General features: G+C 41.6%; 1 protein-coding gene across 4 annotated transcripts; it reads right to left on the bottom strand.

Moving 5' to 3' along the window:
- Positions 1-305: 305 nt before the first annotated feature.
- Positions 306-23,450, bottom strand: LOC111226334 (oxysterol-binding protein-related protein 1-like). Of its 4 annotated transcripts, none has more exons than XM_022751419.1 (29): positions 23,221-23,450; positions 20,795-20,924; positions 20,634-20,719; positions 20,472-20,546; positions 20,212-20,323; positions 19,983-20,068; positions 18,937-19,081; positions 17,875-17,942; positions 17,747-17,791; positions 15,576-15,649; positions 15,331-15,394; positions 15,134-15,235; positions 13,498-13,620; positions 13,325-13,409; positions 12,954-13,060; positions 9,898-10,060; positions 8,035-8,221; positions 7,152-7,227; positions 5,237-5,371; positions 5,016-5,113; positions 4,741-4,923; positions 4,545-4,652; positions 4,316-4,405; positions 2,797-2,923; positions 2,433-2,546; positions 2,224-2,347; positions 2,034-2,124; positions 1,656-1,676; positions 306-1,225 (listed from the first exon to the last, which is right to left on the bottom strand). In XM_022751419.1, exons 2-29 carry the CDS (start codon positions 20,916-20,918, stop codon positions 1,123-1,125), a joined length of 2,916 nt encoding a protein of 971 aa, XP_022607140.1. In that variant the 5' UTR covers positions 20,919-20,924; positions 23,221-23,450; the 3' UTR covers positions 306-1,122. The 4 variants fall into 4 exon arrangements, with proteins under 4 accessions (XP_022607140.1, XP_022607138.1, XP_022607141.1 ...); XM_022751417.1 differs by having other exon boundaries at positions 20,212-20,362; XM_022751420.1 differs by lacking the exon at positions 1,656-1,676.
- Positions 23,451-23,673: the final 223 nt, after the last annotated feature.

The following is a 23,673-nucleotide window of genomic DNA, read 5'->3' on the forward strand; positions in this document are numbered from 1 at the left end:
ACTGTCCTCTGTGCTGCTGTAATACTGCAAATGTTCCCACTGTATCTTACATTCACACACACACACACACCGTCATACAGCTCTTTTCTCTACATATATATATATATATGTACACACTCACACACTGGTGACACATTGGGGGAAATTTGGATTCAGTATTTTGCCCGAATACACTTCGACATGAGGAATCGAACCACCGGCCCTTGAGTTAGAGGTCACACTTCATCTGCAGATTTCTCTGACACTTGTGCTGCACTCCCAGCATACCCAACAGAAACAGTAAAAACATTCATGAATGCACTGAAGTGTTTTATTTAGGTTTGCAATAAAATACTATAATGGAGGCAAAACACCTTAAAATTCTACATTTTCCATGTCACGTGACCTTACAACCCCCAACCCGCTTTGTTTAGTCTGACAGATTGTATGATGCACAGATTTTAGAGTTTCAGCAGAACTATTAATAAACCTCTTTACAGAACTCAGTCTTATGTGTGTTATAATATATGAAACATAACAGACACAGGATTCAGTGGACGAGATAAAAACAAACAAAACACGTGGCAGATGATTCTTAAACTCAGATCACATGTGTAACAGTGGTGCAGAAAATATAGTGTGTTTCACTGTATCAGGAGAAATGGCCGACACCCACATCCATCTCATATGAAGTGAACTGGAAGCGGTTTAGTGAGTTTAACACGAGTCCAGAGGAAATGTGAACGGCGTGATGAGGTCACTGACGGTCGGATTCGTGTGAAGTATGTGCACAGATATACAGCCAGAGTCGACACACTATTATGGACATTTAAAAAGAGACAGATGGACACTAAAACCATCATCAGCACCTCTCCACTGTGCTGAAAACATGATGGAGAGAAACAGTCTGGTCTCAGTATAAATACAAATACTACATCTCAAAAACATTGTCAAACAACTTTACATTTCAGACCTTTTAAATATTGATTATTGACATTTTGATGCAGTTTCAGCATTATAAAGTAGAATAAGGCCACGCAGTTGAAGTACACTGTTTGCATACAGCTTGTAGTTACTGTAGCTGTTCCATTAAAAAACTGTTGACGCTGCTCGGCACGGACGACACTGGACAGGAAGTGTCCGTTAGTAAATGTCCGGCAGCTCGCTGTACGTCCTGTCCCAGTACCCACCAGAGAAGAGCCAGTCCTGGGAGCTGTTGTGGGGGTTTTGTCCCTGTTGAAACCACCTGAAAACACACACACACACACACACACAAACACACACACACACACACACACACACATTCAGTGACATTCAGTGACAAAATCAGATCCCAAACAAATAAGATGAAGTGAGGAGGGAAGGTCAGTCATGCTTCATCATGGGGTTACAGGTAATCTACGGTTTGATCGTTTGAATTTAGTCTTGTTATATCTTTAAATAATCTTTAAATATTTAAAAGGAAGGAGGGGAAACATTGGGGGGGGGGGGGGGGGGGGTTGTCATGTGACATTAAGAGTTAATTCCGTCTAGTGCCACTAAGTGGAGCTGCCACGCTGGTGGAGGGAAGAGCAGATTAATCACAAGTCGTTCTCTGTCATATCTGAACACACATTCACATCAAGAGAGTAAGAAGTGTCTGGAAACACACAGTGAAAACAGCCAGCAGCTCTAACCTTGGACCCAGCGCAGGACTCCTTCACAGCAGAGCGAGGACGCAACAGAAAAGACAAGTGAAGAGAAAATGGAAATTTAGCTCCAACACGTCAAAGCAACAAAGTCAAGATGATGAAATTCCAGCATCAAGGAAGGAAACTGGATTCAGCCACAATGAAAACTACATATAAAGTATATTTAAGAAATTTAAGTAAGGATAACTAGAACTGTTCACCATTTATTCATATTAAATATCAATTATTGCCATGTTATAGACACTGATGAAGGCTGTCGTCTTAATATTCCTCTCAGTAACAAAGACAACACTCACGTGTCACAATGAGAACTGACTGCAGACATCAGCTGATGAAAGAGAGGACACGTTCATCTGATCTCACCTTGTTTTCCACTCCTCTTCAGATTTGGAGCGGTTCTTTCGAGCAGCTCTCTGTTTTTCCTCGAGCCTCTTCTTCTCCTCACTGGCCATATCTATTTCATAATAATAATGATAATAATAATAATAATACTCAGACTGAAGTGAGAGTGTTATTTACTTTTAAGTTCCAGTACATCACTAATAATTATTACCGATGTCCCCGTTCTCCATGGCTCGTATATCCGGCCTCCGCCTGCAGTCGGTCTGAGGGATGACTCCCTCCATCTCCTTGTGCAGCTCGTTCAGCTGCATTGCAAACGACGTGAAGCTGTACATCTGGAATGAAAGGAGATTTTGCACGTTAAAAAACACTTCCTGGTGTCGAGGCGATGCTCTTGTGAATGTTTATCGTGGGACGGACCTGGGCGGAGTTGGCCGGTCTGGGTGCGATTCTCCACAGCAGCTGGCTGCCAGGAATCACCTGCACAGTGTCTGCAGCAGGTGAAGGAAGCTCCTCCTGACCCTCGCTGCAGCCCTGCACACACACACACACACACACACACACACACACACACACACACACACACACACAACGATGCAATAAGTTCTCTGCAAGATGCATAATGATACTGTACTTCACTGACAGAGTGATGAACTGTGGATGATAGTGAAGATCTTCTGATATGATCCTTCTCCTTGACTCCATCAGCTCAGTGGTCAAACAGTTATCCACACGATGACTCATGATGGGATTCCCTGCTGTTCAGGAGAAAAACACTTCGTACCGCTTTGCTGCCTTTTTTCTCCTCTGCTCCTTTCTTGTCATTTTTCTTATGCGCCTCGAAGGCGGCGAAGTCGATGACGTACAGGCACTCCGTCCATTTCCCATAGAGAGCACACAGCTTCTTTTTGCTGTGGAGCAAACACGTGCATGCAGATAACATGATGAGAACTTCTGTCAGTTTGAGCCTCAAACGTTCAACAGATAAGAAATCTCCAAAATAAAAATCTAAATCAGATTATCTCGTTATCGGCATCTTGTTTCTACATAACTTCCCTCACTGTCACGTTGTGTGTCTGTGTGTATCTCTGTACTTCATGTTGCATATTCAGCCTTGTTCTGGAGGTTGTGCAGAAGGCTTGTTTCCAGTCATTCATGTTGAGTCATTAGCTGTGTCGTGTTAAAAACTGCGTGTCGTCCATGTTTGACTGAACCATCTGCTGCTCTGTGTTTGTTCCTGTGTCTGCTTCAGTCACATGTTAGCTGTTAGCTGCCTTCTCCATTTGTTCTCATTTCATTTTTCGTTTTTGGACTCAAGCCCACGTCCCTCAAGAGACGGTTTTGGTGGCAATGAATTATTAATTGGGTGAATTGGTAATTGATCATTTGCATGATGATTTGATTTCATAATGGGCTCTGATGTCACACTTAGGGAGTTATAAATTGGCTCATTGTGATGAACCCGATCTTAATTTTTAAAGTCCTGATTTACAAATGAAACATATTTAAAAGACTTATTGAATCATCTTTGCTTTGACAGAATGGAGGAGTATTAAGGAAAATATTTCATCATCAGTTTGATAAAATATCTGTATGACAGCGACTGTGATCCAGCTAACACTGAGGAGAATGTATTTTCTCTGACACTCGTGGTGAGTAATCCTGTGTGTGCAGAGATGCTCACGAGTCATTTTCTTCAAGTCGAGTCTCTTCTGGCTGCTCGCTGCATTAGCACATCTGAGGAATTCAAAGCAGCTGCTGCTCCATCATCACTACTTTAGGTTTTTATTTTAACAGAAAGCTCGAAAACTTCTCTCTTCACCTCAGCCTTGAACCAGCTCTGATGTTGCTCGTCTTTGAAATGCTGTTGTAAGTATTGATGTCTTACTGATATTATGCTTTATGTAATCTTATTTTTTACTTATTTTATTATTCATGTCATTTATTATTTATGTTATTGCTGTTATGTTATAAACATTTTTCATTTTACATTAAAGTTTTTATGTTCATTCAAGTCTTTTCATGTGATGCACTTTGTGCTACATCTCTTGTATGAAAGGTGTTATACAAATAAAGTTAATTATTATTATTATTATTTATAAAGTTATACATGCTAATGAGGGGGGGGGGCACAAGGCCTGATCCTGATTTCTTAATCAGGAAGTCAGAGAAGACGAGCTTCAGAACCAGATTTAATGTGTGAATATTTTAAACTAAATATGAATCATAGCCGAGGATCTTTACAGAGTTTAAAACTTGTCTGGAGAGGAAGTTTAAACATCATACATCACTGGGAGCCGTACCTTTTGTCCAGAATATATCCTTCAACCTTGTGCAGTTCTTTGCCAAAAAGGCCACAAGGTTTGAAATTCAGGAAGCACCTTTCACCAGTTCTGGGTGAGAAGAGAGAACGACAGCACGTCACCGTCAACACTCATCTGTTCTGTCTTTCCCTCCTTGTTGATCAGACTTCCTCAGAACATTAAAATCTGATCTTTAGTTGAGTACAGTGTTCAACAGTTTTACTCTTACCTGTGGTTAATCACCTCCACGTTTCCATACTGCTCGATCCACAGCTGGCCCACAATGATGTTGTGAACACAACATGTAGGATTTGTCCATGTGTAGGCTTCATTGTACCTGGAGAGAAACAACAACAACAACAGCTTGAGGTGATAAAGTTAGTAAAAGATTAACATTTTTATTTTACTCAGCCAGACGTTCTTACTTGGGCAGCTCCAGCGTGATGATGCCTTTGGGCTCAGCTTCCACACTCTTGCCCCAGAACTTGAGTTTGGGGTAGATGGATCCATGAAACACAAAGTCTTGTTTCAGGCCCTCAGCGTGGAAGGCGCTGACTGGTGGGTGGTGGCTCACCTGCTCCGATATGAGCCTGAAGCCCAGATCGTCTCTGGGGGAGTGGGGGGGGGGGGGTCACAGCTGTGTTGTGTGTCTGCTAACTTTAATATATAATCAGTGCAGGAGCTGAATGATCCCACTTACCTGACCAGCTCATACGTTTCTCCCAGCAGCGGGTTGAAGGGTTTACCTGTGCGCTCCCACTGGGAGGCCACAGCTGACACGGCGAACGCAGCCACACACTGAACACACAATCACACACAGTCATATGCACTGAACTCCACAGCTGAAGGAATAATACAGTTAAAATCCAGTTATATTTGATGCAGTTGAAAGCATTTGCACATGATGTGTTCAGGAACTACCTTCATCCTCTCAATAGAGTCTGATGAGGCGTTGGCCTGGTGTATGAGGTACGTGTGCTCCATGTACTCTGTCAGACGCTGCAGGAAGCTGAGCGGCTCGTTAAAAATGACCGGCATTGTAATCTTGGAGAGTTCCTGAAAGACACATGGGGAAGAACAGAAGGACGATGTTTCATAACATGCACACAGTAATCCTTGGAAAGTCTAACATTCATGCTGAGTGTTGAAAAGGCTCAATGTTCTTCAAAGGTCCTGTAACAGTGTCTGTGCCTCATTTGTATGTCAGTTTGGACAAAAACATCTCTATGTAAGTTTTGTGTTGAATCTATTCGATTCGGTTTTAGAAATTATAATTTTCAGATGTAAGATTAATGAGTGTAACAGGTTTCTGACATTCCTGTCAGGATTATGGTGCCTGGACTCTTTCAACATCCAATCGCAAAACACAGAAACACAGAAACCTATACAGCAAATACTCTACACATGCTACATATGCCACACATGCTACATACTGCTACACATGCTACATACTGCTACACATACTGTAGACTGCTACACATGCTACACATGCTACATACTGCTACACATGCTACACATACTACACACTGCTACACATACTGTAGACTGCTACACATGCTACATACTGCTACACATGCTACATACTGCTACACATGCTACACACTGCTACACATACTACACACTGCTACACATGCTTCACATTGCTACATATGCTACACATGCTACATATGCCACACATGCTACATATGCTACACATACTGCAGACTGCTACACATGTAATACATACTACACACTGCTACACATACTACACAAGCTATATATGCTTCACATTGCTACACACTGCTACACATGCTAATAATGCTACATATGCTACACATACTACACAAGCTATATATGCTATGCATTGCTACACACTGCTACACATGCTATATAGGCTACACATGCTACTCATGCTACATATGCTACACAAGCTGTATAGGCTACAGATGCTACATATGCTACACATGCTACACACTGCTACAGTTGCTATATATGCTACACATTTTACATATGCTACACATGCTACACAAGCTATATATACTACACATTGCTACACACTGCTACACATGCTATATAGGCTACACATGCTACTCATGCTACACATGCTACACAAGCTGTATAGGCTACAGATGCTACACATGCTACACAATGCTACAGTTGCTATATATGCTACACATGCTACATATGCTACACACTGCTACACATGTTACACAAGCTATAGGCTACACATGGTACATATGCTACACATACTACAGACTGCTACACATGCTATACATGCTACATATGCTACACATACTACAGACTGCTACACATGCTACATATGCTACATATGCTACATATACTAGAGACTGCTACACATGCTACATATGCTACACATACTACAGACTGCTACACATGCTACATATGCTACAACACATTACAGTTATATTTTCTGAGAAGATGTTGAACATGATTGAAAGTTCAGTGACTCTGTGAGGCTATACTTAGGTACAGTGTCGCTTTAAGCTAAATGCTAATTCTTGCTAACGTGCTGATGTCAGGCAGGTATAACTGGTGCCATGTTCTCCATTTAAATTTTATTTTTTTTGTCCACTTGGGGGCAAAACCCAACCCAAAGTATTGAACAAATTAAAAGTTTGACCTGATTATTGTTCTTGATGAAAAGTTTTAATTCAGATGAAGATGAATGTTTCTTTCGTTTAATTTCATGGTCATCCATCCAGTAGCTGTTGAGACATTTCACTAAAAACTAAAACTATGACACTCATGCTTTGGGGACTGACTGACTGACTGACTGACTGACTGAAGCTGTGCTGCTAGCACGGCTAATAAAAACAACATAGATCTTTATTCTCACCATTCCAATGCAGTTCCTCAGGATACTCCAGATGCTGAAGTCGTTTCTTGAAAACATGGGTGCAGGTAAACTGGTCCTAAAACAACAACACATTAACACACACTTGTATTACCTCTATCTGGAGTGAATGACGCATTGACTTTGTGTTATTTGTGCAATTTCTCTATAAATAGGCATTTTTCATTAGAGCAAATATACCAGACGTTTAATGGCTTTGTCAAAGTGTCATTTCTAATTCAAATGAATATAAAAGCCTTTGATGTATTGTGTGATGAACTGGAGCGAAGCCCAGAGAGACAATATCAAAAGACTTGGAATCATCCATCAGTAGCATTTATCTGTGTGTCAGGTCAAACTGTTGTAAAAGAGTTGGAGAATATATTTAGAATCACAAGAACATGGAATATGAACCAGGTGAAAAGAACATGAGTGATTCATATAATAATTAAATTATAAATGCTCTTAAAAGCTGCTTTAGGGACGAGCCAACATGGGATCATACTGCAGACTGATTATTGCATTACACTGTGACCTTATCAATATTTAACAACTCCAACACAGAGCTGCGTTCTTTCAACACAACTCTTTCTCCCGCCTTCACCGGGGCCGCCTCCGACTCTAAATTATTCATAGTATGAAGTGGAAAAACCTGAGAGACGATGTAAAAAAGAAAGAAAAATCACTGAACAACCACGGTTTGTGAAATATCACACAGCCTGACACAGATTTATTACAGCAAGAAAAAAAAAACCCAACAATAAGAGTGCGATACGAGGAGACGGCGCTTTGTTGAGTTTGTTCATCTTTTGATGAGAGGAGGATAAAAGCACTGGGGGGTCAGAGGTCCATTTAGGAGACCGCGGGGGCATTCGGCACCACTGACCTGTGCTTTGTGATCCCATTGGGCTGAGTCTCGTCCTTGTCGCCATGGTGATCCTCCTGCAACATGCTGGTGGGGCTGCTGCAAGGGCTGCTTAGCATGACAGAGCCTTCGTCCTCCTCCTCGTCCTCCTCAAACGAATGGCTGGCCACCGTCTCAAAGCCGCTCAGGGAGAGCTCCGAGTCCGACTCTGACGGAGAGCGACACACAGAGAGACGAGTCACGAAATGTTTTTAAAGATTCCTAAGAACAAGGAGGCAACGCAGACAGTTTCAGAGTGAAGACAGCTCTCAGGTTGGATAAAAATCACCTGTTAAAGAGCATAAACTCAAGAGAGGAATATAATTAAAAGGATTTATTCCAGTAGCTGCTGCAATTTTTTATAGTTTGATGTAAAACCAGGGTCAACACATGCATGGTAGCAATTACAGACAGTGTCGGCTGGTTTTGCTTCCTGCAAATAAATATATCTGTATCTGTAAATACATGAGATTAGTAACAAGAAACTGCAGCGTCGAAATGCCAAAAATAAGCAGTGTCTCCGTTACATAGTTTGTCCACCAGAGAGCGCTGACAACTGAATTCTCATTGGCTGAAAACAAGACAAAAGTTTTCTCTGGAAATTAGGTTTGAATAAGTGGACTACACAATCACATGTTCACAACATCAGTAACGCGGTCTATTATAGAGTGTTGCATTATGGGTTGTTTGTAGCCTTAATGTTGCTACGTTGCTATGTTGTTACCACGGAGAAAATCTGTCAAACAGCTGACATGTTTGATGAGTGTTTCTTCTCCTCAACCAGAATCACAAACACATGTAAATATAAATATGTTCACAATCTCCGTCTCTGTTCCTGAGTTAAATAACAGCCTGGACTGTTTCTGCAGAACATTATGATGTCACAGAGAAGTTGACCTTTGACCTTTTGGATATAAAATGTCATCACTTCATCATGATAATAATAATTGTCTTTTCTGCCATAATCTTGTCAAAAACTTCACAGGAGCTTGACCTTTGACCTTTGACTGTCACCACACAGAATATCAGCTGATAAATTATAATTGGTTTTGGTTATTGATCCCCAGTATTGATATCTGTATCACCCTCAAACACTTATTGATTGGGCTCAAATGCAAATGAGTTACTTAATAATCATCATCAATTTCATGAAAACAGAAATCAGAAAAATAAAACAAAAAATAATTATTTTTCTCACTTCTGCTTTATTAATATTCAAAATGTACATTAGTTCTGTTTCTCTATTTAAGTATAAATATATCACATTTGTATTTGTCTGTACGGTCACAGTTTAATTTGATCCTGGGCTGCTGTTCACATAACGCAAACAAAATCAATTAATGATGATTCACACCGGAGAATCATGATCAACACAATCATGCTCAGCAACACGCATGCAGCTCTATGGATTTATATTTCTTTCAGTCTTGACATGTTCACTTCCTTTCATGCGTGTTGCTGGTTAAACACGCTGTCAACACGTCAGTATCAAATTAGAGAAAAGTTTTTGTTTAAATAAACAGAACTAAAAAAAACAAGAGCAAACTCCAGCAAGGTCAACATTTTGTCGTCTTGCTGAAAAAATCCTTAAGCATCTTTTTTAAATGTCACTCCACCATGCAGGCGTCTCATACCACAAACAAGAATTCATGTGGAAATTCTTTTTTCAGCACAACCAGGCAACTGGAGCTTACGTCACGCCTGACGAGCGGCAAACATACCAGAGACATTCACCGGCAGGAAAAAGTATTCCGGCGTCCTAGAGGTGAATGACAGAGCGGTGAGTGTGAGCGCTCACAGGATCTCCTGCGTCTCCTCAGCGTGTTTGAGAACTCGTCAACTCACCAGACACGGCGTCGTGGAACTCATCCTCGCTCAGGACGCTGCGCGGCGAAGATCCCTTGACGACGGATTGTTCAAGTTCGTGGTGCTCTGTGGCCAGAGTCTGCAGCGCCTCCGAGAGGATCTTATTCTTCTCCACCTCCTGCTCCAATTTCAGACTGCGCACCTGAGCTCACACACACACACACACACACACACACACACACACACACACACACACACACACACACACACACACACACACAGTCAAAGAGACAGAGATTAATCACCCATAGAAACATGAATCGTATCTTCCACATTTGAGAAGAAATAAATATTCTCCCAAATGTTTTATTCGCACTCTCATTACAAACAGAAGGTAAATGTGTGTGAGTGGACGGGCCGTGATGGCAGCGGGTCATGTTGACTGACTGACCCTTCCCTCTGCTCTGTCCTCTCATTACCAGTCCCATGGAGAGAGACGGAGCTGGAGCCATGTTTACCTGAACCGGTGAACAGCTGCCGTGACGCCGCCGTCTCAAATGGCCTGATGAGAACATGACTCCCCGTGGAGGAGAGGCGGATCAAATGACAGGTAACAGACTCAGATATAAACCATCCACCAAACCTCCATTTTACAGGAGACATGAGGGATGATGACGTGAAGATGCAGCTGCGCCTTTCTGAAAAACACTTCACTGTTTCTTGTTCAACTACAAAGTTAAAGAGTGTTTCACTCTGGACTGTCACAGACACAACAGAAGGAGAATTTATGGTTATTTATAATCCAGCAGGTGGACGTCAGGTGAAGTGGGGAGAAAGTGCTGTTTTAAAGACCACAGATCATTTGCCATTGTTGCACTGTACTGAGCTCTAAGGAGAAGGTTCCTGCTGCTCGACCCCCCCACAGGAGGTGTTGAAGTGCAAACCAGCGCTGCAGGAGCTGGAAGTGATTCAGTACCTTTTCCTCTCAGGGGGGAAAGAATGAGGACAGGCCCCGCTGCTTCATTCACACAGTGTAGATATGCTGTACATGTTCGAGTTGTTCCTGGTGAACACAGACCTTTTCACACTGAGTTCTGAGCCCTTTATCGCCCGTCTGCTTCTGCAGATCACGGTTCAAAAGGCTGCACAGCTGAGCGATCGAGGCCCGGCCCAGGTGTGAGCTCTGAAAGCGCTGGACTGGCTTTTAAAGTGAGAAAGGTCAGATGGTTTTTGGCAGCCTCTCTGACACCAGCGGCGCCGTCTCCTTTAAAGATGGAGACATTCAGCTCTCTGGTTCGTGAGATGAAGCCGTGTTGTGCGAGTGGGAGGAGAAAACATGAGTTCATGTGCACATCATGACTGAGACAGATTCAGACTTTGGCGTCCAACAGTTCTGTCAGGGTCTTAGTCTGCGTTAATATGCAAATGTCATGTTTTAGACGCACGAAATGACAGGCGTCAGGAGGGCGGCATGGCCTGGAAAAACAGCCTCACTCTGTGCTTTATCACATGAAGGTAAACACACCTCGATTTACATATTCAACAACTGAAGTGCGCATTCATCATCGCATTCACACGTGGCGATGCATCAAAAGCAGCAGCTCCGCTGCTTCTCAGTCTCATTCTCATTCTGATGTGACGTCCAGATAGAAATCAGGTTCAGAGAAGACGCTCTCGCTCTCACAGCGACGCCGAAAAGGAGACATTAGGATTGTGATGAGATATAACCTCTTTGATACACGCCGCACATTTCACACATCATCAACCACATTACTTTAGATTCAGTTATTCAGACAATTTTCAATCTCTTTTCAATCTCCATGCTCACGTCCACGCGCACGTGCAACGTGCACTGATCAGTGAGTCCCGCGGTGGACGCAGCGCTGAGCATTAGTGCCGGTTATATGAAGATGTCCTGAGGGACTTTACAAATGTGTCTGCTGTCAGATTCAGTGACGGGGTTTATATTGTGATAGCTACTTAATATAATACAGGACTGATCATGGAAGCAGTTAAACACTCAGTGGTACAGACTGAAATATCTCAACAACCATCACATGGACCTCCATGATGTTTTGTACAAACATTCATGGTCCTCAGAGGATAAATCCCTCGGAGTTTGGTCATCCTCAGTTTTTTCGTCTAGCGCCACCAGCAGGTTGACATTTGTGGTTTTAAGTGAAATGCAGCTGTTGGAAGGATTCTCATGAAATCTGGTTCAGACGTTCATGTTTTAGTGATGAATTGTTAGCATGCTAACATGCTAAACTAAGGTTGTTTTAAAACATTATACCTGCTAAACATCATCGTATTAGCATGGTGACTGATAGCATGTTAGCATTTAGTCGAAAGCACCTCTGACAGAGTACAGCATGATGCTTTGGCTGTAGACTTTTAGTTTGGTTTTATGATTTTTGCATCAACATAATGAAACATCTTGATGTGGCAGGTATTTCATTGCTGGATCAGACATTCCTACTTTCTAAATAGATTTTCCAGAAGATGTTCAGTATCACACCTATGTCAATATCACAATGTAAAATTTCATAATACAGCAATTCCTCCATGTTCACAGCTCTTTTTTTGTCCGTGGTGGGATGTAATCTGCCCACTGAACCTTTCATTAATCAAATGCATTGAATCACACATAAAGAAAACCCGTCTGACAGTTTATAATCACTGCACTGCATCGAGCTGCTTTCATGAGGAGGTGTGACGTGAGCCGACACTTCCTTATGAAACATGTTTTGTTTTCTTTAAAAACAGCATGATTATATATCTGCAGGTTGCAGTCAGTAAGGATCCTGTTGATTACAGTATTTATAGTCTCCATTTGTTTTTTTAATGGTCAGTTCACTCACATATTTTCCTTGGGAGCTGTGAAGATTGCTACACTTGAAAAAGATGAAATCCAGATGTCGCTAAAATCCATTTCACCTTCATTTTACTGGGTCGGCAGCAAAAAGTTTTAGAGCTACTCTAAAGTTTGAGCGCACGTTCCCATGAATGGGGAACTGGTACTGTATGTAATAATATTGCAACATCAATGGTATAGCAGACAGAAACCTGACAGGCCGTCAAACAAAGACACTCACCCCTTCCTGTCTGGAGAAGAGGCCGAGACAGACACTGAGACTGGAGCTGGTCTCACTGGACAACTCACAGATTTCTTCCATCTTCTGCAGCACGGAGGACGGAAAGCCTGAGGGGACAAACACACTGATGAGGGGCCACTGGCACAAAGTAATGACTGAAATGAAAAAGTCGTCTCTGCAACTTAAAAAGCAAAACTGAAGCAAATGTGAAGTTCAGGTTGTTGAATGTTTTTTTTTTTTCATGCTTTCAGAAAAGCTACAAACAAACACAGCAAACCTGTAATGACAGACTTCATGTGTGTGTTTATGTGTCAAAGTGTGTGTTTAAAAAAACTAAAAAACTTAATAGACAATAAAATAAGAGGTTTTACTTTCTGCCAGCAGCTTGTCATTCTTCAACATGGACAGGAAAGCTGCCACCTCCTTCTCCAGCTTCCTGTGGCTGCTCTCCGCTGCCTGATTTACAGACCAACAAAAGCACTGCAGCTCATTACGCTATGCTATGTTACGACATGTTTATTACTGATCTTTTTATTACAGTCACCTGAAGTGAGTCTGTTAACTCCCCGAGTGACACCGCTTCCTCCTCCTCCTCCTCGCTGCCCTGCTCCTGGGAGCAGTAGTGTGTGCTGTAGGCCGAGTGCTCCTCCAGCGCTTCCAGCCACGCCTGCAAAACCACAACCGAGTTTTCTCTTTCTTTGTCATGAGAACTAAAACACATTCGTGATTTAATCAGCAGATTGTGACCTCGGTGAGGTAAAGAGCAAAACATTTAGTCTGAGTAACAAGCAACAAGAAGTTATTCTAAATATTGAATATAAAATCGTGTAATTGGCTTGTCTACATCAGGTGGATTACAGATAGAACCTAATACTGACAACTGAGGTTATGATACAATAACATAATGAAACTATAATTATAGCTAGCTGCCAAAGTTTTAAAAAAGAGGAAAAAAATCTAACAAATTAATAACAACTAAAAGGGAGTTATGATATAAGATATTTCTGACACTGGCACTGACAACAGTTTAGCTATGTATTATTATGGGAAATATGCTTATTTGCGTTTTAGAGAAAAGTCAAACAAGAAGATTGATACTGCTCTCATATCTGTCCATTAAACATGAAGCTAGCCAGCAGCCTGTTAGCTTAGCTTAGCACAAAGACAGTAAACAGGGGGACACAGCCTGGCTCTCTCACCTCTAAAGTTTACGAATTGACACGTTAAAAGGTTTTTTGTTTGTTTGTTTGTTATGTTTAATCCGTACGAAGACTGAAGAGTAAAGACTAAAGAGTTTCTGCCTGTTTCCTGTTGTTATGCTAACCTAAGCTAAGCTGAAATAAGCTAAACTAAGTGGCTGTTGGCTGAACAGACATGAGAGTAGTATGAATTTTCTCATCTTACTCTCCCCCTGAATAAACATTACGGTAAAATTTAGCTTGAAGTTTTAAACATCTAAATCAAGTTAGGCAGCATTGTACAGTTAGCATCAAAGCGCTAAAATGTTCAACAACCAGCAGCGAGAAACTGAACTTATCTCAGATTACATATTAAAATTTTATTTTCTTCACTGCTGTGAGATACAAATAATAGTAGTGCTCCTTGCCAACAATCTTTAGCATGAGCTATGTATTTCTCCTTAGCAAGCTAGCTATCTAGCTCTGCGGGTAATGTTAAAAATCAGCTTGTTCAGATATGACTAAATTACTAATTTTTGTCAGTACGATTTACAGTGTTTTTGATAAATCATCAACATTAGATCCAGCTACATTTAATAATCTTCCCGCTCCTTTAATGCTTCGTCACAGAGCAGTAAGCTGACACGGTAAAAACGAGGAAGCTGATTGGTTCTCTTGGTTCTCCTGTGTTCATTCTCAGCTCTGATTGGTGCTTCACAGGTGGAACCTTCTAGAACAAAGTCAGAGAATGACTTTGGAGATAAAGGCTGTGTCTGAAATCCCTCACGTCTCCTTATTTACTCCACTATATAGTGAATTCACCATTGAATGTACAGTGAGAATTACATATCCTAGTGGCGTCATAGTATCCCACAATGCATCATGAAAAGTGGTGTACAATCAATGGTCACTAACCAGGTAATATATATTAATGTATCAAGTAAAAACAGACCTACAAGAAATGTTAATAATTTGTCAAAGACAGTCAGGAGTGAAACTCACTTTCCTTGTTGCCTCGGGGTCGTTTTTAGGCGACACCTTGAAGTGATGCACGCTGTCATCGAAGCACTTGAGGGTAAAAAAGCAGTGATCCTTGGCTCTGATCTGGGAATGAGAACATCGCCTGGTGAGAAAGTTACACACACAAATTCAACTCAGTGGTTTAAGAACTTGCGTGCAGTCCGTCAGTGTTGGCTTACCAAGCAGTGGGCGTGTGTCAGGGACTTACAGCCTTGACGTCTGACATTAGAAGCTGCATCCGACCTTAATATGAAAGAGAACGATCTGTTATGATGAGGTCTTTTCATTTTGCAGGAACATATTGCAGAGGTATAAAATCACCTCCACCACCCTCCCAGACAAAAGTGTGCAGTACTTCCATTTATCTTTAGTGGGGGTGTTTCCACATGTCTGCTTCAAGAACCAGGTGAGATATGGCACTTACTGTTTTGAGTACCAGGATAAAACTCCATCCTGAAGGACGACCCAGTAGGAGCGCCAGCCAAAGAACCTGGAGCTCTGCAGGACGACACACAGGAGAAGAACCAGCGGTTTGATTCTCAGTGATTTCTGTTACTGTTCAGTGTTTTTTGATTTGAATGGTGGCTGATGGTGAGCGCAGCAACTTGAGAGAACACATGATCCTTATGCTCCATTCAGACAGGCTTTGCTAATGCTCAAAACAAGCAGATACAGAACAGCTCTGATACACACACACGAGCGAGATTTGTCGAGGTTCGTTCTCACACTGATTTCTCAGCAAGAAGTGAAAATCAAGTCAGTTTTTAGGGGTTTCAGTTCTGTGGTTCCTGGAAGCCGCCCTAATTGCCTGTTTCTGAATTTTAAATGGCACTCACACAGAATCCAAGTGCTAATTACAACTGGGATTACTACACATTTGGTGTACTAGTATTTCCAGCATGAGGACAGTGAGAGTGCAACTGAGTCAAAATGAACTACAGTGGTTGTTTTTCATTGTAATGAGGGATTGTCTCTCAACTGCAACAATATTTGCTATCAGGATACAATAAGTTCATTGTTGGTTTGCGTCCTTAAAGCTGCAATTATCAATATTTTACCACATAAAACTGAGTGTACGCCACCAGCACCAGCAGAGAGACAAAGTTAGCAACTAGCTGTCAACGCAGTGGAGCTTTTAGCAGCTGAACATTTCCATCAGGAGTTGGTGGAGACTAAAAACAGCTGTAATGAGAATGAATATTGGACTTACATTTTCCAATCTGACAGAAACATGACTCCCGGTAACTGTTGCTAACATGTTAGCCTTACCAGCTAAAATGTGTCAATATGTCAGTGTTGTGTTTACAACCACAAACAGAACAAATAATGAAATAAATAAAGAAATAAATATTACAATATTATTACAGGTTTAAATTTGTGTTCATGTCGACAACATCAGCGGCTGGTGCTTAAAAACTTCAGTGACGCAGGAAAACAAAACAGGATGTAACTAAAGGTGATGTTAACCAACGCTCAGCTCAGGTAAAGTACCACTTCTTAAATAAATGCTGACATGATTACGAGGCACATGGCATGATTATTATTTTCATTTCATAATAATTTTTACAATATATATATATATAATTAATTAATTAATTAATGAAACATGTTTGTGTAGCCTTTCTTCTGTGGATAGATAACTGGACAGATGTGGCGTCCCAGCACCTCGCGTCAACCAGCCGCAACAATAATACAAACTACCGTCTTTGCTAGTTTACTTTTTCCAAATTAAACTCAGCCATTATATAATAAACTAGACTAAAAGTCCTTAACGACTCTGCTGATGTCTGCATTCGTTAAGTGCCGTTTAAGGTTATTAGTTACACCTGTGTTTTTCTCACTCGCGTCAAAAACTTACACTACCTGCAGTGTGTGTAACATTTTGCAGCATCTCAGTGTCACAGACTGAATGTCATGAGAAGAGAGTTCACGCGTGGAAGGGGTGGCATGTGTGCTGTGGAGGTGTTGTATGTGCAGAGGCAACAGCTGATAAATAATAATAAATGGATGTCAGCAGCTGCAATCTTCTCATTTTCAGCTTTTCTTGACACTATTCGGTTTCTTTTAAATGTTATTTTTCAGAATAAAAGCATTTAAACCCCTGGGGACAGGCAGAGTTTTATCCTCGATTCTTTTGACAAACACTAAATAATTAAAACGACATTCACACGGAGGTTGTGCAGTGTCTCATGTGATAATTATAATCCTAATTAAAAACACACTGACAGGCCCTCAGCCATATTCTCACTGTACAATTATAATAAAATCACAATAAAGATGACATTAATGTGTTGTTAAATGAAATATTTGTTGACATGTAGAGGAGCAGTAGTAGATAAACTGTGTAGTTAATTTACTGTAGCTTTGTGTATGAAGCTTCGACAAAATTTTAGTTCACCTGTTTTTTTAATGCTAAAGTTGCTGATTGTAAACTCGTGCTGTGACCTGGTCATGTGGATAATATGAGACGTTACGAAACGTATCGCAACGTGTGTGTGTTTGCTGAAGTTTTCTGAAGGAGCGTCTCTAAATGCAACATATAAAGATAATATCTCTGTTTTGTTGTGTGATGGACTGTGTTCTCCCTGACTTCACCTTCCACAGGAGTCCCTCGAACTTCTTGACGTGGTGGGTCATACCCTGCAATGTAAAGATAAGAGACATGAAGAAAGTAAAAACACAAATCAAAGAACGAATCAAAGGAAGTCGACTGTCTGACTCACTCGATGAACGCTGCCTTCAAGGACCTGCCTCATTGCTGTATCGCTGGCCAGGTCAAACACTGTCTGGTCTGAGCGTTATGGACACACAACACATACATACATACACACACACACACACACACACACACACACACACACACAGTGAGGACAGTACTGTCTAGGTGTTATTAACATTGATAAAAAGTCAAAGAAATAACATTTTGTTTTGGCAAAAATAATTCAATGTTAAAAACCATTTCTGCAGAAACGAAAGCCGCTCACTCAGTCAGGTGATATTTTTGTTTGAGTGAAGAAAAAATGGAGACAGACCTTGTGAAATAAGTTCAGACCAAGACCAGGAATCTAATTATTTGGTCTTTGAGGAATGTGAAGACGTATGGTTTATGAAAAGATGAGCCTGGTGTTATTTCATGTTTTTCTTAGATTTTTCTTGCAGAAGAAAAGATGTAAACCAACAACATCAGTCTGTCTCTCAGTGCTCTCTCTGCCTTTACTTCAGTTGTAAATCATAGTTTCATGTTTAAAAGTGATTAAACTGATTTCAGCTGGTCACTGTAGTATTCACCTAACATTTCTCAAACAGGAGTAATTAGTGCAATTATTGGGGACTATTTTCCAGTGAGGATGAATACATACTTGGTACAACTACTGGTAATTTTGTGTCCAATGAAAATTATTTTTCAAATTTTTACACCCCGCCCCCAAACGATAAATCCTGCCAGTCACCACCACAGCCGCCGTGCAGGACTACATTTTCTCAACCGCTGAACCAAACGTATTCCTACGCACCTACTGAGTACAAAACAGTATTACGCGGGGCAGCCGCAGGTCAGCCGCAGGTCAGCTGAGTGAATCAGAAAGCGGCGTGATATAGTGCACGCCGTAGGTTCAGCGGTTGAAAAAAATGTAGTGCCAAAGGAAAGTGCTGTTTTCACATGAAGATAAAGAGCTGAAAATATTCTACATAAAACATATATTAAACTATAAAACAGATTCTGGATTGTTTCCACAGCAACACATCGCTGTGACACTCTGACTCCAGCTGTGACTGGTGCGTCTTACTGTTCTTGTTCTTGATGTTGGGGCTGGCTCCGCTCCGCAGCAGCTTCAGGGCGCACTGCCTCTGGCCGCGATAGGCTGCACAGTGCAGCGGCGTGTTACCCAGCAGGTCTGTGCAGTTGATGTCTGGAAGCTTCTTCCTGCTGAGCTACAGTGAACACACGGGACGAGAACAGACGACAGGCTGTGTGGACACAAGTGTTGTGGGTTTCCTCTCATGCAATTAAGAAATGAAGGAGTGAAAGTAGGACCTGAAGCGTAACTCTTTAATTTCTCTCACTGTGACTAAAGGCGGGAAAACTTGACTCCCACAGGCATCCCTTTCTGCCTCAGAGCACATCCCAGTCTCGTGGACGTGATATCTCAGTAACGCCTTCACGGAACTTCTTCAAATTTGGCACAAACATTCACTGAGACTCAAGGATTAAGTGATTATATTTTTGTAACTTATGGTCAAAGGTCAAAGGTCAAGGTCACAGTGACCTCACAGAGAGCAGTTTTGGCCTTGTGAACACAATATCCCAGTAACGCCGTGAGGGAACTTCTTTAAATTTAACATTCACTTGGACTCAAGGACAAACTGATTAGATTTTGATGGTCAAAGCTCAAAGGTCAAAGGTCAGTGTGACCTCACAAAACACTTTTTAGGCATTAATCATTAATCAATTTATCAATCACAAAATTTCACACAAATGTTTAATATTTTATGTGACTCTGGATAAACAGGGATGGTCTGAGTGGAGGAGGGAAACAACCACGAGGAGGTGATTCTAGTTTTTTCCAGAGCTTTTATTAATGAGGTTGTCATTGCCAGTTCTGTTGTTGTGACTAACGAGGGCGTAGTCGCCGCCTGGACTTGTCGTGACTTGTGAACATGTGAAGACAGTTGAGTGTGTAACTGTCATTTCAGATACAAATAAATCTAAAGTGAATTTAACACTGCTCCTTTTCCTGCACCACATTAACTTCAGGAATAACCCCAAACAAGCTCCAGACATTCCACGTCCTCATTGGTCAAAATGTGAGATTTAAATACATGTGACACTGACCAGCTGATTCAGAGTTGGAAGGTCTCCTTCTCGTGCAGCTTCCAAAAGTTTCTCCTCCAGTTTCCTCTCCTCTGTTCTTTCAGCCGCTGGCGTCAGAGGCGAACAAGGAAAAATGTGCTATTTCAGAATTTACACTTTATATAAACGAATTGTATGAATATTAAAATTCAACATAAACAATAAAAAAAGCTTTTATGAAATTTCTTAGATGACGACACGTCTCTCTCACCTTCCAACATGCTTCTGACTTCTGCATTTTGAGTGACATCTTTGGGAATCTGTGCTGTCCCATTGATGACAGTAGCGCATGCATCATAGTGCAGCAGCAGCATGACAACCTCCTGATCAATACGTGATTCAGTGATTGATTGATTGATTGACTGAATGGATGAATAAATGCATGCACAAAATCATACTATCAACAAAGAGACGCAAAGATTAGAAGGAAACTTAAAATCTGCAAGGAGAAGTGACGATGCATTCAGGTACCTTTCTTCCTGTGAAGGCGGCTTTGTGCAGCGCCGTGTCTCCGATGTTATTGGGCAAGTTGACGTCTGCCCCCGCCTGCAGAGCGCAACAACACACTCGTTACCCGTGCACTCATGCAACACCTAGAGAATGGTGGAGCAGGATTTAAAACCTCCACTCTACCTTGAGTAATTCCTCCACCACATCTCTGTGTCCAAAGTAACAGGCCAGGTGAAGAGGCGTCCAGCCCAGGTTGGATTTACTTTTTCCTGAGGAAACGTTACACGCTGCGTTACACCAACAGACTGTGACGGAGACATTACTCCCATGTGGTGATCATGTACCTTTGCAGTTGATGTTGATCTGTGTCTCCTCTCTGATCTTGGACATGAGGAGCTTCTGGATCCCAGGCAGATCTCCGTTCCTGGCGCAGCGCAGGAACTGCTCCTCTGGGTCCAGCTCCTCCATGGACCCCTGCACAGGAAATGCTTTTTATTTCTGTGACTCAACAGTGATTAAAGAGATTCTTTCAGAAGGACACATTTCTGAGTCTCTGACAAGAAATCCAGCAGCTACGGGAGATTTATGCTGCTTTAAAGAGAAAGTGAGGATATAGTTGAAACTGCTGTGGAGTCGCTGTAAATATCCTGCGTTCAGTCTAGTGTCAGCTGCTTTCATTTCTTTGTGCTCACATATACATTATTTTAATACAGATGAATTCACAATGAAGCTGTTCTCATTCACGTTTTTCTGTTTCTCTTGTTGAACCAGCTGCTGCTAAAATTTTACCACGACGTCGTCCGACAAAAATCACCAATCGCATAAATGAAAGACGAAGTCTGAGCTGTGATTTCAGCTGGATTCACAGTAAAATCAGTCAGAGAGAAAGTTAGAAGAGACAGAACATCTCTCTGTATATTTTGTCTCTCAGACAGAGCACAGTCTCGTCTGGGTCACAGACTGCTGCTCTGCCTCTCTGGAGACTCTCTTCTAACAGTTTGTCCAAAAAGTCGGTAGATTTGTCACTCGGGATTTTATTTAAAAAAGAAAGAAAGAAAAAAAAAGTCTCTAAATCGAGCGACTAGTGCGCTAAGTTGGCAACTCTGAGTCTGTGACTATCAATTTTGAAAGAACAACAACCAATGAGGAAACTCCAACACTCAGCCAGCTGACCAGTGGTTTTAGTGCTGGCTGTGATGAGTCGACTGAACTTGATGTGTAAAATCAGTGGACTGAACCTTTGAAAACCGTCCAGTCATGTTCAGTGTGGAGAAGTCGCCTGAGTTTTGATTGTTTACTGTCCTTCCCTTTTCAGAACACATGAGGAAAAAGTCACAAGAGTTTCTTGTGTCAGGAGTTGAGTAAAAAGAGAAGAGGGAAATCAAAGTTATTACAAAAGGTGTCAGTCACCAGCCTTACAGGAAGGAAACGAGTCCTCCCGCCTCGGTCCACATGACGTTCTGGATCACAACACTGGTTTGCACAGACAGAGAAGAGAGCACTTTCTTTCTGCAGTGTTATGAACCGTCATGTGGCTGAGAGGAAGATTCATGACCCGCACCGAGCACAGAACACACTTCAGACGCCGTCACCGTGACGTCTGCAGAGCACGGGGAAGAAAACGTCTGCTGGCTCTGAAACAGGTTTACCTGGGACTGTGGAGCAGGTGACACTAACGGTCACTCAGCCTGTCTTTCTACTGTCAGCTCAGTCTGAGTAACAGACGTTCAGACACTCCCTCTTCACACCGTGACTGCAGAGCAGAACAAGTGTCTGCTGTCGATATATAAAATCTCTTTTCACTTGTGTTTTTATTCATTTATCAAAGTGTTTGATCTGTCGTTTAATTTGACTCGTGTTTGAGTTCTGACTGTTTTATTTTCCAACTGCAAAATGATTGTAATCTTTAATAAACGAATGTAAGTGTTTCTTTATAAATGCTTTTTAATGCGATGTGCTTCTCTAAAAAATCAATAAAGGCAGATCATATTGTTTGTTGTTTACAAATGGACATTTGGCTGAAATGATTAATTACTTAACTGACAGAAAATTATTGCCAACTATTTTGATGATTATAATGAATTATAATATTTGGAGCAAACGTTCCCTCGTATCTCAAAGTATCAAGTTTTACACAAGAAAAAGTTAAAAAGTCCAAAACAATTCAAACTAATGTGTTGAATTTTCTTCTTCTTCTTCTCTCTCATTAATCATGGCCCCTCAGATTTGTCTTGTGACCCCTGGGAGGGGCCCAGAACCCTGATTGGGAACCACTGGAATGAACCACCAAATATATAAACATATGCACATATACATATAAAAAACATACAACAGTAAAATGCTACTTGAACATTTTTACATCAATATTAACAATTAAGATGTGATATATAATAAATCAGTCACAGTGTCTTTCTCTGCAGAATGAGTATTTGTACTTGTACTTAAACAGGATTAGGATTATGGTTTTCACTGTAATGTTGCATGTTTACAGTGTATGGGAACTTCTACTAAAACATTGCTTCCTCCACCAGTGCTACATGATAATTTTACATTTGTTTTTCCCAGATTCTGTGGAACAATCACAAATAAACATGAACTCATTACATATGTAATCTATATATTTCATAGCACTATTTTCCTCCCAGTCAGACAAATGAAGCCAGGTGTTTGTCTGCAGCAGCTGTGAGCAGGTGACACAGACAGGCTGCTGTGTCAGTATATTACCTAATGATGAGCAGCCTGTAAAAAAAACAGCCAGTCAGTCACTTACTGTTTGTGCTGGTCCAGTCCAGTGAGGTGAAGTCCTCTCACTCAGGCCCCCGGTGAAGCTGCATGTGATGATTTAAGCCCCTCTGAGCCGTTTCCTGCTGCTCTACTGCAGCACCGACATCACACCGTCACACACACACACACACACACACACACACACACACACTGACACACACACTCCTCATTTACCGTCTCCAACCGACGCGGATCTGACCGATGGCGGAATCCAGCTGTCTGTGTCACACACACGCATACCTCTGTTTTCTGTTTACACTGACATCAGCTGATCTCCGCTCGACGGAAGTCACCCGGGCAGATCGCTCGCGTCTTTCAAAATAAAAGCTCGGGAAGTTATTTCAAACGCAGAATAGCATTAGAATAAAAATGGAAGTCGCGCGCGCTGCTGCTCGTCACGTGCGCTCTAACGAAGAATCGTAAAAACAGGAAACTGCTT

Source organism: Seriola dumerili, unplaced genomic scaffold, assembly GCF_002260705.1.
Source record: "Seriola dumerili isolate Sdu_G_001 unplaced genomic scaffold, Sdu_1.0 BDQW01000155.1, whole genome shotgun sequence".
NCBI classification, from domain to species: Eukaryota; Metazoa; Chordata; class Actinopteri; order Carangiformes; family Carangidae; genus Seriola; species Seriola dumerili.

Excerpts from the sequence above, each read along its gene's own strand:
- LOC111226334 (XM_022751417.1), bottom strand. The coding sequence starts at position 20,918 with ATGGAGGAGCTGGACCCAGAGGAGCAGTTCCTGCGCTGCGCCAGGAAC. Across the intron at positions 20,363-20,471 it reads CCGCCTTCACAGGAAGAAAG|TCAATCAATCAATCAATCAC; the intron begins GTACCTGAATGC and ends TCATCCATTCAG. Across the intron at positions 4,653-4,740 it reads ATCACGCTGGAGCTGCCCAA|GTACAATGAAGCCTACACAT; the intron begins GTAAGAACGTCT and ends GTTTCTCTCCAG.